Raw genomic sequence first — 14,431 nt, 5'->3', positions numbered from 1 at the left:
CCCCGCCCCCCCCCCCCACATTGGGAGCATGGAGTCTTAGCCCCTGGACCACCAGGGAAGTTCCCACTGAGCTTGAGAGGCCATGGAGGGAGGGAGGGAGAGGGAGAGAGAAAGAGAGAGGCCTTGCCATCTCAGTGTCCCTGACAAGGAGCCACACACATGAGTACAGATATTAAACATTCTAGGTCTAGCTGCCATTGCATGAGAGGCCCCCAAGTGAGACCAGCAGAAGAACCATCCAGCTGAGATCAGTCAACCCAGAAAAATCATCAAAAACAATAAAATGGCTATTGTTTTGGGTTGTTTGTTGTTTTTCGGCCATGCCACGTGGCTTGCAGAATCCTAGTTCCCCGACTAGAGATCGAACCCGGGCCCACAGAAGTGAAAGCAAGGAGTCCTTACCACTGGACTGCCAGGGAATTCCCCTTGGGTTGTTCGTTATGCAGTCATAACTAACTGACCAACCAATGGCTAGCCCTCTAAGAAAGGTGAAAGCCACCTTTACCAGTCCTGCCCATATCATATACCTCCTGTTCATCTCTCTCATTCACTCCACAAATATTTACTGAGTACCTGCCAAATGAAATCATGCTGTACACATGGTTGGTTTACCGATGTTCAACTCTAAGCCCTTGGGGAAAAAGCTTATAATGAGAGAAGACAATTTGAATAGGGCACACAAGTCTAGTGGCCACTCAATGCCATGACCTGAGGACCTGTCTCAGCTTGAGCTCAAGATGAACCCATGCCCCTGGAGCTTATGTCATCATTTGCATCCAGGCCTGGTGAGGGTGGGTCTACAGATACCATCAGCCCGAAGTGCTTTGATTTGGCCTCGACTGCCATGAAAGTCAAGAATGCCTGTCAGCCAACCCTTGCTAAGCTGATTTGTGGACTTAACTAAACATATGATGAGACAGAATATTAAGAAATAGGTTAGGGCTTCCCTGGTGGCGCAGTGGTTGGGAGTCCACCTGCCAATGCAGGGGACACGGGTTCGTGCCCCGGTCTGGGAAGATCCCACATGCCGCGGAGCGGCTAGGCCCGTGAGCCATGGCCGCTGAGCCTGCGCGTCCGGAGCCTGTGCTCCGCAACGGGAGAGGCCACAACAGTGAGAGGCCCGCGTACCGCAAAAAAAAAAAAAAAAAAAAAAAGAAATAGGTTAATTGGCCCAACATTGTAAATCAACTCTACTTCAATAAAAAAGGAAAATTTTTAAAAGGTGAAAGAAATAGGTTAAAACCTATTTGTGTGTGTGACTTGAATAGACATTTCTTCAGAGAAGATACACAAATGGCCACTAAGCACATGAAAAGATGTTCAACATCACATCATTAGGGAAATGCAAATCAAAACCACAGTGAGACACCATCATGCCCATTAAGGTGGCTACTATGAAAAGAAAAACAAACAGAAAATAACAAGTGTTGGTGAGGATGTGGAGAAACTGGAACCCTGTGCACTATTGGTGGGAATATAAAATGGTGCAGCTGCTGTGGAAAGCAGTATGGTGGTTCCTCAAAAAATTAAACCAAGAGATCCAGCAATTCCACTTCTGGATATATACCTAAAATAATTGAAAGGCAGAAAGGCAAAAGGCAGAAACAACCCCAGTGTCCATCAATGGACGAATGGATAAACAAAATGTGGTATAGCCATACAATGGAATATTATTCAACCATACAAAGGAATACTATTCAACCACAAATACTACAACACGGATGAACGTTGAGGACATCATGCTAAGTGAAATAAGCCAGTTCCAAAAGGACAGATACTGTATGATTTCCCTTAGGTTCACATCCACGGCTGTCTCCACCTCCTCCTTTTTTTTGGGGGGGGGGGGCGGTGGTCCGTGCTGTGTGGCTTGTGGGATCATTTTTCTTTGGATCTCAATTTTCCCATCCTTTAAATGGGGATGATAACCCTAACCTCACAGGTGTCTTTGGGTGAATAACTGAAATGGCATGAGGAAAGCACCTGGCACAGAACTGAGTCCACAGCCGGTTCTCAATAAACACTAGAACCTTCTGCTGTTTTACCAACAGTTTACCAGTTTGATGGATGACCTTAAATAAAGGGCTTAACCTCTGTGAGCTGTACTGTCCTTGTTTGGGTCACTGGAGAGCAAGGGCAGGCTCTGGGCCTCCGTTTCCCCATCAGGAAGCCAGAGATGACACCACCTACCTTGCAGGCCAGTTTGAGTGCTAAGGGGATGGGCTGTAATGTGCCAGTAAAGAGTCGGTGCTCAGTAAGTGACAGCCTTACTATGATTGCACTCTCTTTTCCTGGGATTCCTGTCTAATTTTCTGAGAAAATTCAGTGGTTGGGAGGCCAGAGAGAGGCTCCCCCAGGGGGCCGTCCACCCCAAGGCTCCCAATACCAAGACAAACATGAATGCTGTCCGCCTCTTATGTCTGGAGTGCTACCTACTCCCTGTCCACTCTAACAGCTCCAATCCCAGAATGTGGCACGTGGGTGGGTGGACAGATCACAGTGGTCCCTGAGAGGCCCTCTGACGTGGACTCAAGGAGCCCTGGTTGCACACTCAGGCTTGCCTGTGCTTGCTGAGTAGGCTCTGACCTTCTGAATCTGTGTCTGCCATCTGGGAACCAGGGAAAGGGTGCCCCCGACAGAGTTAGATGATGCAGGACCATGCGTGTAAGGCCCACGTGGGCTGCCCTCTCCTACCTGCAGGATGTCATGTGTGGGTTCCTGGGGTCCATCTGCAGAGACTTTCGGCGTCATCTTTACAATGTTGCCCAGATCAACCCCTGCGGGGGATGGGGAAGTCAGGAAACAAGTGACAGCCATCATCCCCATGGGCCTGCTGGAGTCACACCTCATGTCCCTTTAGCTGGGACCACCCTACTCTGGAGGCCTTCAGGGATCTGCCCAGCTCCCCACCCCACTCCCTCCCTGCCTGGGCAGGGCCCAGCAGCCACGCCCACACGGGGGTGTGGGGTGTGGGGGTCTTTGTACCTTGGCCCCAGCCAATGGGAGCAGAGGAGTAGTGAAGCTACAAACCAGTGCCACAGTGAGGGACATACTCTGACTGGTGGGCTGAGAAGGAAGGGGAACCCATGGCCTTCTCCCTTGGGGCTCCCATTGTTCTTCACCCTGGCTGCATCCCCAGCCTCATCTGCACCCCCGAAGGAAGCCCCCACTGTGCAGAACCTGTCTAGGTGCCCCACCAGCCCCTGTCCAGTGGCTATACACTACTCTGTGCCCGGGACACCAGCTTCTGACCTCGAATGCTGGATCCCCAGTCTCCCCTGCCCTCTGGCGTCTGACTGGGTTTGGTCAATGGGAAGTCGGACTCAAGATCAGGGGCAGGAGGAGTGGGAGGGCAGGGTGTTCATCCCCAGCTTCCTGCCTCTGCCTCTATCAGACGACCCTCATCCCTTGCCTTGGCCTGTCATGGGAAGGGGGAGGTCCCTGCTGTGGCTAGCAGGGTCTAACCCTGCCCACATTATTGCAAAGAGCTCCCTCTTAACCACTCTCTTCCAAGGCCTGGCTGGAGCATGCTACCTGTTTCCAGAGGCTGGTGACCAACACCCCTTCTGCCTCCATGAACTCAAGCTGGGGTGCAGGTGGGGCAGGGAGACAGGTGGCCCTGTTTCTCGGGAGGTGGTCAAGAAAAGTCTCTTCAAGGAAGTGACAGTTAAAATGAGACCCACCTTGAAGGACCCAGCCCTGCAGATGTCAGGGTAAGGTCCAGGCAAGTAGAGGGTGGGCTCCAGCAAGGTGGGAGTGGGTGGCCAGCATGCCTGGGGCAGAGTGTAGACAGAAGATAGTGCCCAGGGCTGTCATTGCCAGAAGGGATGTGGTCATGGCAGGATACCACTATTTTCACATTAAGAGCCATGGACTGGAGGCGACTCTTGGGCAAAGAGCCAGACCAGCGCTGAGACTGAGCCACACCGCCCTACCTTGTGATTCAAACTGCTCCACGGCCTCTTTCACTGCCTCCTCTGGCCCCATCTCAAACTCCTCAATGTTCTCCCGAACGGCTGCATCAAAGGTCTCCTGGGTGATGTGCTTGGAGGTCATCTTCATCTCCTCTGTGTGGGGTCAAGGACACCCAGTAGTTGCTCCCAAGCTGAGAAGGTGAGAAGTAAGCATCATCAAGGGTCAGAGGGCAAATGAGAACCTGGCTACCACTTAGGGAGCATCTACCAAGGGGCCAGAGCCTATAACCACCCTGGAAAAATTCTTACAACCTGAGTCACAGGAAAGGGTGATCTCCCAACATCCACAGAATATCTAAAAGTACAGACAAGGGCAGGTAGTTCAGTATATTTTATCTAAAAAATGGGGAATGTTAACATAATGTATGTCCTTATAGTAAAAAGTAGCAACAGTAAAATAAATATAAAATATCTTAATAATATTATATTGTATGTTATATGATTATAATATACTATAATATTACAATATAAACAATATCATTCACATATTACTCTATTATATAGTTATGTACTTCAAATGTACTTATCTAATGAAATAATGTTATGATAGCATACCATTGCACTAATAAAATATAAAATAAAAAATGATATTAAATACTTATTTAATTAAATAATAACAATAAGGGCTTCCCTGGTGGCACAGTGGTTGAGAGTCCGCCTGCCGATGCAGGGGACGCAGGTTCATGCCCCGGTCCGGGAGGGTCCCACATGCCGCGGAGCGGCTGGGCCGCTGAGCCATGGCCGCTGAGCCTGCGGGTCCGGAGCCTGTGCTCCGCAATGGAAGAGGCCACAGCGGTGAGAGGCCCGTGTACAGCCAAAAAAAAAAAAAGTAATGTTTATTACTGTTACTATATTTATTATTATTACTAAATAATAATAAATAAAAAGAAAAGTAAATCAAAAGCTAATAGAAATAGTTACCTGTAAAGGGAGGTAGAGAAAAGGATGGTGAGAGCAGGAATAGAAGCTGCATTATTCTCTCTTAACATACCTTGTTTTACAGGTTTGAATTTGGAGCTCAACTAAATGCTTTATGTGATTAGGAAAAGAAATACGCCAAAATAACCAAAGTAAAAATAAAAGCAATCCCTAAAAATCAAGAGCAAAATGAAAGCCATGAACCTAACAGTATTTCTACGTGGATCAGATCATTTCATGCAATTTTTTATTTTTTTTTTTGCGATACGCGGGCCTCTTACTGCTGTGGCCTCTCCCATTGCGGAGCACAGGCTCCGGACGTGCAGACTCAGCGGCCATGGCTCACGGGCCCAGCCGCTCCGCGGCATGTGGGATCTTCCTGGACCGGGGCACGAACCCATGTCCCCTGCATCGGCAGGCGGACCCTCAACCACTGCGCCACCAGGGAAGCCCATTTTATGCAATTTTAAAACACAGTGATATGACTATATATTCTCACTGGGATCTACCCTAAGGATAAAACTGCAAAAGAAAATCTTCAACAGTTTTCAGTAATCATATTATTGGAAACCACATTAGAAATATTATTCAGAAACAATTATAGATGTAGCAAATAAGTAATAATGTTTATATCATTAGGAATGAGCATAAAAGAAAAAAGATTCTAACATAAAATCAAAGAAGTAAAAACTCAGAACTCCTAAATTTGAACTGGAAATGTGATATGAACTCATGATGCATTTTCTCTTGAGCAAATAACCAATTTTCTATTAATATGAACTGAAAATGCCTGGAGGAAATGACACCACAGCAGCAATGAGCAGCACCCTGAATACCAACTGTGGTCTCTAAATACCATTTCCCACCAAAGAAGCCAGGGCTCTTAGAGTAAGAGTTGACTCCAGGTCTGGGCAGGAAATGGGCCAGAGAAGCCAGGAGCATCAAATGAGACCAGAAAGCAAAGAAGCTTCTGAAGACCACTGGGGTCATACCACGTGGTATGGCCAAAAATTAAAAAAATGAGAAATACATCACTTTTCAAACTTATAGTAAAGTTGCAAGAATAGTACAAGGAGCACTGTATAAGTGGAAGGATCTCCTAGCTTCACCAATTGTTAACATTTTGCCATGTTAACTTATGTGAGTGAGTGTGTGCCTACGAGTGTGTGACACGTACATCATATGAGTGTGTTCCAGTCATGGGACCCCTTCCTCCTACAGATGTCAGCATGAAAAGGACACTCTCTTATACATTCAGGCAAAACTGAAATTTAACACAAGAAAGTTAACACTGATACAATGCTATTTTCTAACATATAGCACACGATGGACTTTCTTGGTTGTTGTAATATCGTCTTTTAAAACAGTTTTGTTTTTTCTGGTCCCGAGTCCATTCCAGAATCATGCACCGTAGAAAGCACAGAAAATGCATTAGGGGGACAAAGGCACATGGGGGCACTAGGACTGTGGCATGGGAATGTGCAAATTTGGGCTGTGAGGGAAACAAGCCACCCATGCCCTCACTTCTCTTTGTGGAGGCAGCACAGGATGTGACTATTCCATCTGTGTTTGTGCATATGCTTGGGCTGGGGGTCGTGGGGAGGACAGGCTCCAGGGCCAGCCAGGGGGGCTCAAATCCCCAGCCCTACACTTAACCTCACTGTTGGTCAATTATCACGCGTGACACAGGGACAAACACAGAATCTACCTAGAGGGCTGCAGTGAAAATTCAACCCGTCAATCTCTACAAAGCACTTAGAACAGGATTTGGCACAGAGCTCAATAAACATCACCTAGTTGTTCTTTTCCTTTGTTGCTTAAGAGGTAATTCAGCCAGTTTACTGGGGGGTGGCAGACATAAGGCATCAAACACCTCACCTCACTCCCTTGCAGATATCCCCCTCTTTACTCTCCAGAAGAACAGGGAGCTTGTTTAGGCATTGCTAAGGATTTCCAAATCAAAGGTGGAGGAAAAGAATAAGGATTTTCTGTTTCAAGATAAAGAATTTCTCACTGGGGAGCCCAGGCTGGTGGTGGTGGGGTGCTCCTGGCCAGCTCTGAGGGGCTGGATGCTGCTGGAGGGACTCTGCTTCTGGCTCTGCCACCAGACATTGCTTCTGCTACTCTGGCCATGCTTCAGACCCAAGTGGGCCATTGATGAGTGGCCACTCAGTCATAGAAGCACAGTCCTAAAGGGGAATGTCATTGTGCCTATTTTAAGGATGAGGAATCTGAAGCTCAGAGAGGCAGCAAGAGGCCTGGCCAGGATCCTATCCTGTCTCATTAACACTTTCCCTCCACCTATGTCCTCTGCGGAGCTTCCACCAGCCCTTCCAGGCCGCCTCCTCGTGGAAGCGTTCCCTAGCTACTCAAACAGAACCTGTGTACTCTCAGTACCCCCCCACCCTCCCCGCCCCAAGAATCTTCCTTTGCTCAGCCCTGAGATCCCTGAGCTGGGGAGGTCAGTGTCTGGCTCTGGAACCACCACTTAGGACAGTCCTTCAGGGTCCCCTGGGTCCAGCACAGACCTGTGGGGGGCAGGGACAGGGATGAAAGTACAGCTCATGAGAAAGATGGTGCCTGGGAATGGTCATCTGGGAGCCACCTGGGGAACAGCCCAGGCCAGGAGAGGAAACAGCATTACCGATCCCCACGCTGCGTCCAAGGCATGCTGAGGGGAAGGGAGTTATCAAGGCTCTCAACTGACAGTCTGCTTCCCTCTCTAAGCCATGGTTCTGCTTATCAAGAAAACGGTGCCCTGACAAACCGGGGACCCTGAATGATTCATCGTCCTCCACCAGCCACACCCACCCTGGTTCAGGTGGCCTCACCTGCTTCCTCCCTGCCATACCCTGTGCCTCTGTGCTCTACAAGGCAGCCAGAGGGAGACTTAAAAGCACAGAGACCGCCTCATTCACCTAATCAAAATCCTGCAGTGGCTTCCCAACCCTCTCAGAACAAAACCCAGTTCCCTTACCAACACTTTCCCCACCTACACCTTCTCACCTGGGCTTCCCCGCTTCTTTCTCATTCTTCCCAGCTACCCAAGGGACATCCTTCATAACCACTTTGTTTAAAGCAGCCCCGCTCTCCTACCGCATCACTCTCTTTTAGTATTTTAATACTATCTCAACATGGAGCGAAATGATTCATCTATTTATTTGCTTTTACTCTCTAGTCTCCTCCCCAATGATATTTAACCTGCATGAGAGCTGGGGCCCGTTTTGTTAAACACCTTCCCCCCCAATGCCTAGGATGGGCCCGGATGCCTAGGATGTACTGACAGCAGGCAGTCAGTACATACACAAGTAGCGAAAGAACGAATAAATGAAAAAAAGCGAAGGGCAGGGAAGTGGGTGATTTTGTCGCTGGGCGGCCTCCGTAACAATCTTTCATTACCCAAAACCAAGTCCCAGAAGGGCGCGCCACAATCACTAGTCCGACCCCGCGGCGTCCACTCCCTGCCTCGCGCACGAGGGGGCTCGGCGGCCACCGCTCCTCACCCGGTCTCCGCGGCCTCGTGGGGAAACGGTGAGGTTCGCGGCTGTTACCGGCTGCGGCGCCTCTGGTCCCTTTCGGCTGCCGTACTTGCGCAGGCGCTTTGGCGCCGCCTCGCCTCGGCCTCCCTCAGCCCTGTGAACTGCTCCCGGGGTGACCAAGGGTGAACGTGAGTGCAGGTAAAGCCGAGGGAGCCAACAGGTGTGCGGCAGCGGCGTCTTTGTCTCCTTTCTCGGGCGGTCCCCGTTGCCGTAGCTCCAGGCAGCGAAATTTTTTGCCTCAGGAGTGTCCGCCCTGAAGACGGGGCAGTGCGCCTGCGCAAGAGGGTTTGGCGGCGGTTGCCTGCGCCTGTGCAAGGCTCGGCGGCGGCCTGCGCCTGCGCGGCGCGGCGCTGCGGAGACCGTTGGCTCATTTGCATGTCCCCGCCTCGCGCGGTGGCGGCGGCGGGTGAGGAACCTGAGGCGGCGGCGGTGGGGGTGGCTCCGCGCGCGGTGGGCTCGGGGTGAGGTCCGGGCCAGGGCGTTGTCGACGGATGGGCCCCGGGGTGGGGGCTTTGGGCTGGACCCCGGGAATGCCGGGTCTCCACGATGGCGCAGCGGGCTCGGCCCTTGGCTGCGCGGCGGCTGCGTCGCGTCCGGGTCGGCCTGGGGGGCTGTCTGCGGCCTGTCGGGCCCGACGCCCCCTTTTCTTAGTCCTCGGAGGCCGGTAGGAGGCAGGCCGCGCCCGAAGGGGTTCATTCGTTCGGTCGTTCATTCATTCAACCTGAGCCGGGAGCGACCTCTCTGGTGGGGCGATAACGGCGACGGGGCGCTGAATCCGGCTCTTTGCCATTTTTTAACTGGTTCCGTCCCCACAGCAACCCCCATCGTGAGCTGCCCATTCCATAGATGGGGAAGCGGAGGAACGGAAAGGTTAGGTCACTTGAATTGATCCCGGGCCACCTGGCCAGGAGACCCTGCCCTTCGGTAGTAGAGAACAAGGGAGTCCCGGGAAAAGGGCTGAAGGATAGTAAAAGGGCGTGATGGTTATAAGAAATGACTGTAAGGCAGGGGAAGACTTGGGTTTTGAGGCTGGAGGTTTCAAGATGGAAGGGAAATCTTGGTGGGTAAGGACACTGCCACTGGATTGCTCAGTGTTGCTTTTCAGTCTTTTTCTACTCAGTCTTCAGGGCTTTGTCCCCACTTCCAGTGCCCTGTTTGCCAGGTTTGTCTGGGCTGGCTGACCTTGGATGGGTCACTTAGCCTGAATCTCCCTTTTGTATCTTTGTGTAATTTCATTCATAATAGGACCCACTTCTTTATTGGGTTCTTGCAAGAAGTAAACGGGATTGTGAGAGTCCCTCCCCTGCAACAGGACCTGGCACAGAATAAGCTCTGTCAGTAGGTCATCATCACTGGTTAGGGATTTCTCCACTCACTCGTTGAGACACCTCTCTCAGAGGGGAAATTAGCTCTCAGAGCCTCTTCGCCATGTCTGTGAAAATAGGAAAATGGAAATGGGAAAGATCACATCTTTCCTAACCACCATTTGCAAGGGTTATGCTCCTACTGCCCTACATTGTTGTGTTTAGTTATGTGTGTTGCTTCATGTAGTCCCGGAGATAGGACTGCTTTTATAGAGCTTCTTTTAAGGGACTCTGGGAAAATGGGCTCAGAGATGCAAAATAAATTATCCAAGATCAACATGCTTGTCTTACTCCTTCTTAGCCAGTACACACCTGTGAGGTTCATGAGGGCAGAGCGCCCCTTAAAATAATCCAGCCTCCCTCTGAAGTACCATGCCAGATTATGGATTACTGCCTCGTTACTTTGAGGATTAAGTGAAACAGATCAGGCTCTGTGACCATTAGTTGTCATTCTTAGTGTCTTTCGTTTCCCCCTTCTCACTACAGGTCAGAGAAACATGGCAGCAAGGAGAATTGCACAGGAGACTTTTGATGCTGTATTGCAGGAAAAGGCTAACCGATATCATATGGATCCCAGTGGTGAGGCTGTAGGCGAAGCTCTTCAGTTTAAAGGTCAAGGTAAATTAAAGTGCCTCTTTTTCTTGGGGGAATGGAGCGTGTGTTTAGGGTTGGGACAAGACCCTGATCTGCAACTCCTCAGATCCTACCTTCTTATTTGTTAAGGGGAGAGAAAATTTTCTCTTGGTCCACCTGTCATGTCACATCATTATGTAGAAGGAGGTATTGTCATTATCTCGATGTTCTTCTCCCACAGCACCTTCCCCCACCTAAAGATGGGTTCTTAAATAAACCTCCTGGCTCCATCCCCACCATCGCTACCCAGGTTTGAGCTCTTATCAGTTCTCACCTGGATTATTGCAATAATCTCCTCCTGAAAGGTCTTTCAGCTTCTGGCTTCATTTCCTCAAATCTGCTTTCCCCACAGATCTCTTAATGCCAACCTTGCTGGGCCAAGTCCCTGCTTGGACCCTTGGGGCTCCCCATTTTGGGTTTATATCCTCAGACAAGTGCAGGAGCAGCTGAGTAACTGGTATGTGCCAGACAGGAGGGCCTGGGGGGCCTGTGGAGCTGCTGAACGTAGGCCCTGCCTAAAACATTCCTTTTGTAAAGTTTTGAAACATAATGCCAGCAGAATTAAAAATGGTGCCCATGGGGCTTCCCTGGTGGCACAGTGGTTGAGAGTCCGCCTGCCGATGCAGGGGACACAGTTTCGTGCCCTGGTCTGGGAAGATCCCACATGCTGCGGAGCAGCTGGGCCCGTGAGCCATGGCCGCTGAGCCTGCGTGTCTGGAGCCTGTGCTCCGCAACATGAGAGGCCACAACAGTGAGAGGCCCACGTACCACTGCTTTGGGCCTGTTGTTTCAGTTATACTGTGTGCCTCTCTGTGTTTTGAATCCCTCATCCCAGCTCTGCATGGTTAATTCCCTCAGGCACTAAGACCCAGCTCACAGGTGCCTTCCCCCAGGAGGCTCTAGTAGGCCTGGAGATGGATTTTGCACTGTGTACTTGCTCCTCTGCCATGGGCTGGCCTCCTCCAGTCCTCCTTTGGGCCTGTGCTGTTTGCTGCTGCACCAGCCCTTGAGCCAGCTGAGGTGTAGAGGAGGCTTTCTCAGTGTTGGCTGGATGAGCCTAAGTGCTTGGGGTAGGGATAACTGTTATTATATGCTTTGGACCTGGAGAAACTGAGGCTTAGAGGCTGTCTCCAGATTCTGAGTTTTCAAAAATGAGTAGCAGACAAAACCATTCCTGTTACAAAAGATGGGAAGAATTAAGTAGTTAAGAATAGGATGTAAAAAGCCTCTTTGCTGTTTCCTTACCTTCAGAAGTAACCATATCTGTGGTGTTTTGTGCATCCTTTAATTCTTTTAGCCATATGTGAATCCTGAATACTTAATGTGTTTTTATATATATATATATGCATATACGTGTGTATATGTACGTGCATATATATGTGTATGTACATAAACGTGTGTGTATATATATGGGTATTTTAATCTTGGTTTATCTTTAGAGACTCAAACACTAATACGTATCTTAAGTTACCTCAGGAAAGGTTGGGGGCAGGGGAGACTGTGAACCCAGTAGGGTGCTAGATGGTTCTGGAACCGTCTCTTTGTCACAGAGCTGCATGGTTCATCGGTCAGCCTTTCTCTGTGTGTGTGCTCTACTCTGCACTTTTCCAATGACTTGTAAACGAAGTCATTGGAAGATCCTGTTGTGTAGAATGCAGCCACTGCTCTACCTCTAGTGCTACCACCCTCACCAGGCCATCAGTAACCATCACTGTCTGGATTATCTTGGTGGACCCCTTGCTGGAACATCCACATCCACTCTTGTCCCTTGTGGTCTGTTCCCCACACAGCAGCCAGTGAGGTCGTCCCTCTGCTCCAACCCTCCCTCACCCTCCACCCCCATGGCTTTCTGTCTCACTCATAGTAAACCCCAGAGTCCCGTCAAGGGCCTGGCTTGATCTGGTACCCACCCTGTTCTGTTTACATCTTCTGTCATAATAGTTCCCTAATTTTGGTGCACATTAGAATCATTTGGGGGCTTTTTAAAAACCCTAATGCCCAGGTCACACCTCATTCTAGTTAATTAAGTCAGGATGCCCCAGGGACTTCAGTGTGCAGCAGAGTTTAGGTTCTGCCTTCTTACCACTTTGCCCCTCTTTCCCTCTGTTCCATTCTGGCCACATTTGTCCCCTCCTCGTCTTACCTCAGGGCTTTGTCCTCACACTCCCTCTGCCTGGTAGGCTTTCCCCACAACTGCCGGTTCTGACCCCCACAGCAGGTCTCTGCTACTCAGATACATTGTTTCAGAGTTGGCCACCTTGACCAGCCTGTCTAAAAATGTCCTTCTCTCCTCATGTTCCCACCTGTTTATTTCTTATTGGCACTTCCTTACACCTCAAGGACTTTTTGTGTTTGGCTCCCTCAACTGACAGGTCCAGGAAAATGGGGTCTTTGCTATCTCCTTTCCCTGTTGTAATTTCAGGGCCTATAACAGTGCTCACATGCAGTAGGTGCTTAGAAAGTACTGGTTGGACAAATAAACTTGGATTTATACAAAGCCCTGGCTTCCTGTGGCCTCTTGGCCCATCACTACTTCCTGGCATCTCTCTCTCCCTTTTCTTACATTTGAATTTTTGACTAGGTAATAGATTCTGATTCAAAAGCTAGAAAGTAAGAAAGGCACTCTGTGCAAAGTCTCCCTGAGGCCCACTGTTGCCATATACCCATAGTTCACTTCTGTTGCTGGCTTCTTACAGTTTCTTTTTTTTTTTCTTGGCCGCACCATGCTTCTTATGGGATATTAGTTCCCCACCAGGGATTAAACCCAGGTCCTCAGCAGTGAAAGCATGGAATCCTAACCACTATACTGCCAGGGAATTTCCCTTACAGTTTCTTTATGCACAAATGAGTAAATGCAAACATAGTTTCCTATTCTTCTCATTTCTCCACAGAGGAGGACAAAAGTACACAGTGTTTAGTTTCCATTGTGGCCTCTGTTGTTGTGGTTTGTTTAGCTTCTGTCTTCCCTCCTTTGTGCTTCAGTCTCTGTTTTTCCAGGAATTGGTTGGCCTAATGGACCTTTCTGAGGGAGCCTATCAGCCAACTTTGGGTCAGATGCTCAGCCAAGGCCCAGCCAGCTGTGGTGGGTGCAGTGTCAGATATGGCTCCTGCCTCAGTGGCACTGTGGGCCAAGAGTTCCTCATAGGAAGCAGGGGAAGCAGACATCCTCTAGAAAACCCATCTACTGTGTGATAGAAGTAGAAATACACAGGTGTTCTGGTCACAGTAAAGAAGCCCAGGTTATTTGGGGACCAAATACCCTTCCCTGAGTCTAAAAGAGGGCTTGTAAAACAGAGCCAGGGCAGGAGATCTGAATGAGTGAGAGGCACTGCTGCCCAGCCTCGATGGACTGTCATCAGGGCAAATGCAGGCCCAGTACTTGTAGGTCTTCTGTTTTTATAAGTAGTAAATCTATTTTTAAGTGAAACCACACATGTTTTAAATGTTGGCAACAAATATGAGCTTCTGAAATGCACTCTGACTGATAAAGCACCCCTGCTGGCTGGTGGTCTGTGGATCATCCGTTTGCATCCTGTGGTCTAAAGTACCTTTGTGTTTCTTTTTGGATTGTTTATTTCAGATCTTCTAAGGACAGTCCCAAGAGCCAGAGCAGATATGTATGATGACATTCATAGCAACAGCAGATACACTCTGGGCGGATCTGTAGCTCATCCTCAAGACACTGGGAGAGAAGGCCTGAGAGGTGATATATTTCCAGGACCTTCCTTCAGATCAAGCAACCCTTCTGTAAGTGACGACAGCTACTTTCGCAAAGAATGTGGTCGGGACCTGGAATTTTCCCACCCTGACTCCCGAGACCAGGTCTTCGGCCACCGGAAATTGGGACATTTCCGTTCTCAGGACTGGAAATTTGCACTCCGTGGCTCTTGGGAACAAGACTTTGGCCATTCAGTTTCTCAAGAATCCTCCTGGTCACAGGAGTATAGTTTTGGTCCTTCTGCATTACTGGGGGACTTTGGCTCCTCCAGGCTGATTGAGAAAGAGT

General features: G+C 49.5%; 2 protein-coding genes across 5 annotated transcripts in view; one reads left to right on the top strand and one right to left on the bottom strand.

Annotated features, from left to right (window-relative positions):
• Nucleotides 1-8,689, bottom strand: part of ARMC6 (armadillo repeat containing 6) — a 14,833-nt gene extending 6,144 nt beyond the window's left edge. The window contains exons 1-3 of one of the 4 annotated variants that reach the window (XM_007461079.1): nucleotides 8,393-8,689; nucleotides 3,933-4,102; nucleotides 2,692-2,774 (exon numbers count right to left, since the gene is read on the bottom strand). In XM_007461079.1, coding sequence (XP_007461141.1) covers nucleotides 2,692-2,774; nucleotides 3,933-4,059 — 210 coding nt within the window. In that variant the 5' untranslated portion in view covers nucleotides 4,060-4,102; nucleotides 8,393-8,689. Of the gene's footprint in view, nucleotides 1-2,691; nucleotides 2,775-3,932; nucleotides 4,267-8,288; nucleotides 8,352-8,392 lie in introns of those variants that run through there. The other 3 variants (XM_007461080.1, XM_007461078.1, XM_007461081.1) reach the window with 3 other exon arrangements.
• A 68-nt stretch (nucleotides 8,690-8,757) lies between these two features.
• Nucleotides 8,758-14,431, top strand: part of SUGP2 (SURP and G-patch domain containing 2) — a 30,591-nt gene continuing 24,917 nt past the window's right edge. Inside the window, 3 exon segments of the mRNA XM_007461077.1 lie at nucleotides 8,758-8,889; nucleotides 10,279-10,410; nucleotides 14,006-14,431. The exon segment at nucleotides 14,006-14,431 is cut by the window's right edge and continues 2 nt beyond it. Coding sequence (XP_007461139.1) covers nucleotides 10,290-10,410; nucleotides 14,006-14,431 — 547 coding nt within the window. The 5' untranslated portion in view covers nucleotides 8,758-8,889; nucleotides 10,279-10,289.

This window comes from Lipotes vexillifer, unplaced genomic scaffold, assembly GCF_000442215.2.
Source record: "Lipotes vexillifer unplaced genomic scaffold, Lipotes_vexillifer_v1.1 scaffold469, whole genome shotgun sequence".
Lineage (NCBI taxonomy): Eukaryota > Metazoa > Chordata > Mammalia > Artiodactyla > Lipotidae > Lipotes > Lipotes vexillifer.
This window is presented reverse-complemented; position numbering and strand designations above follow the sequence as displayed.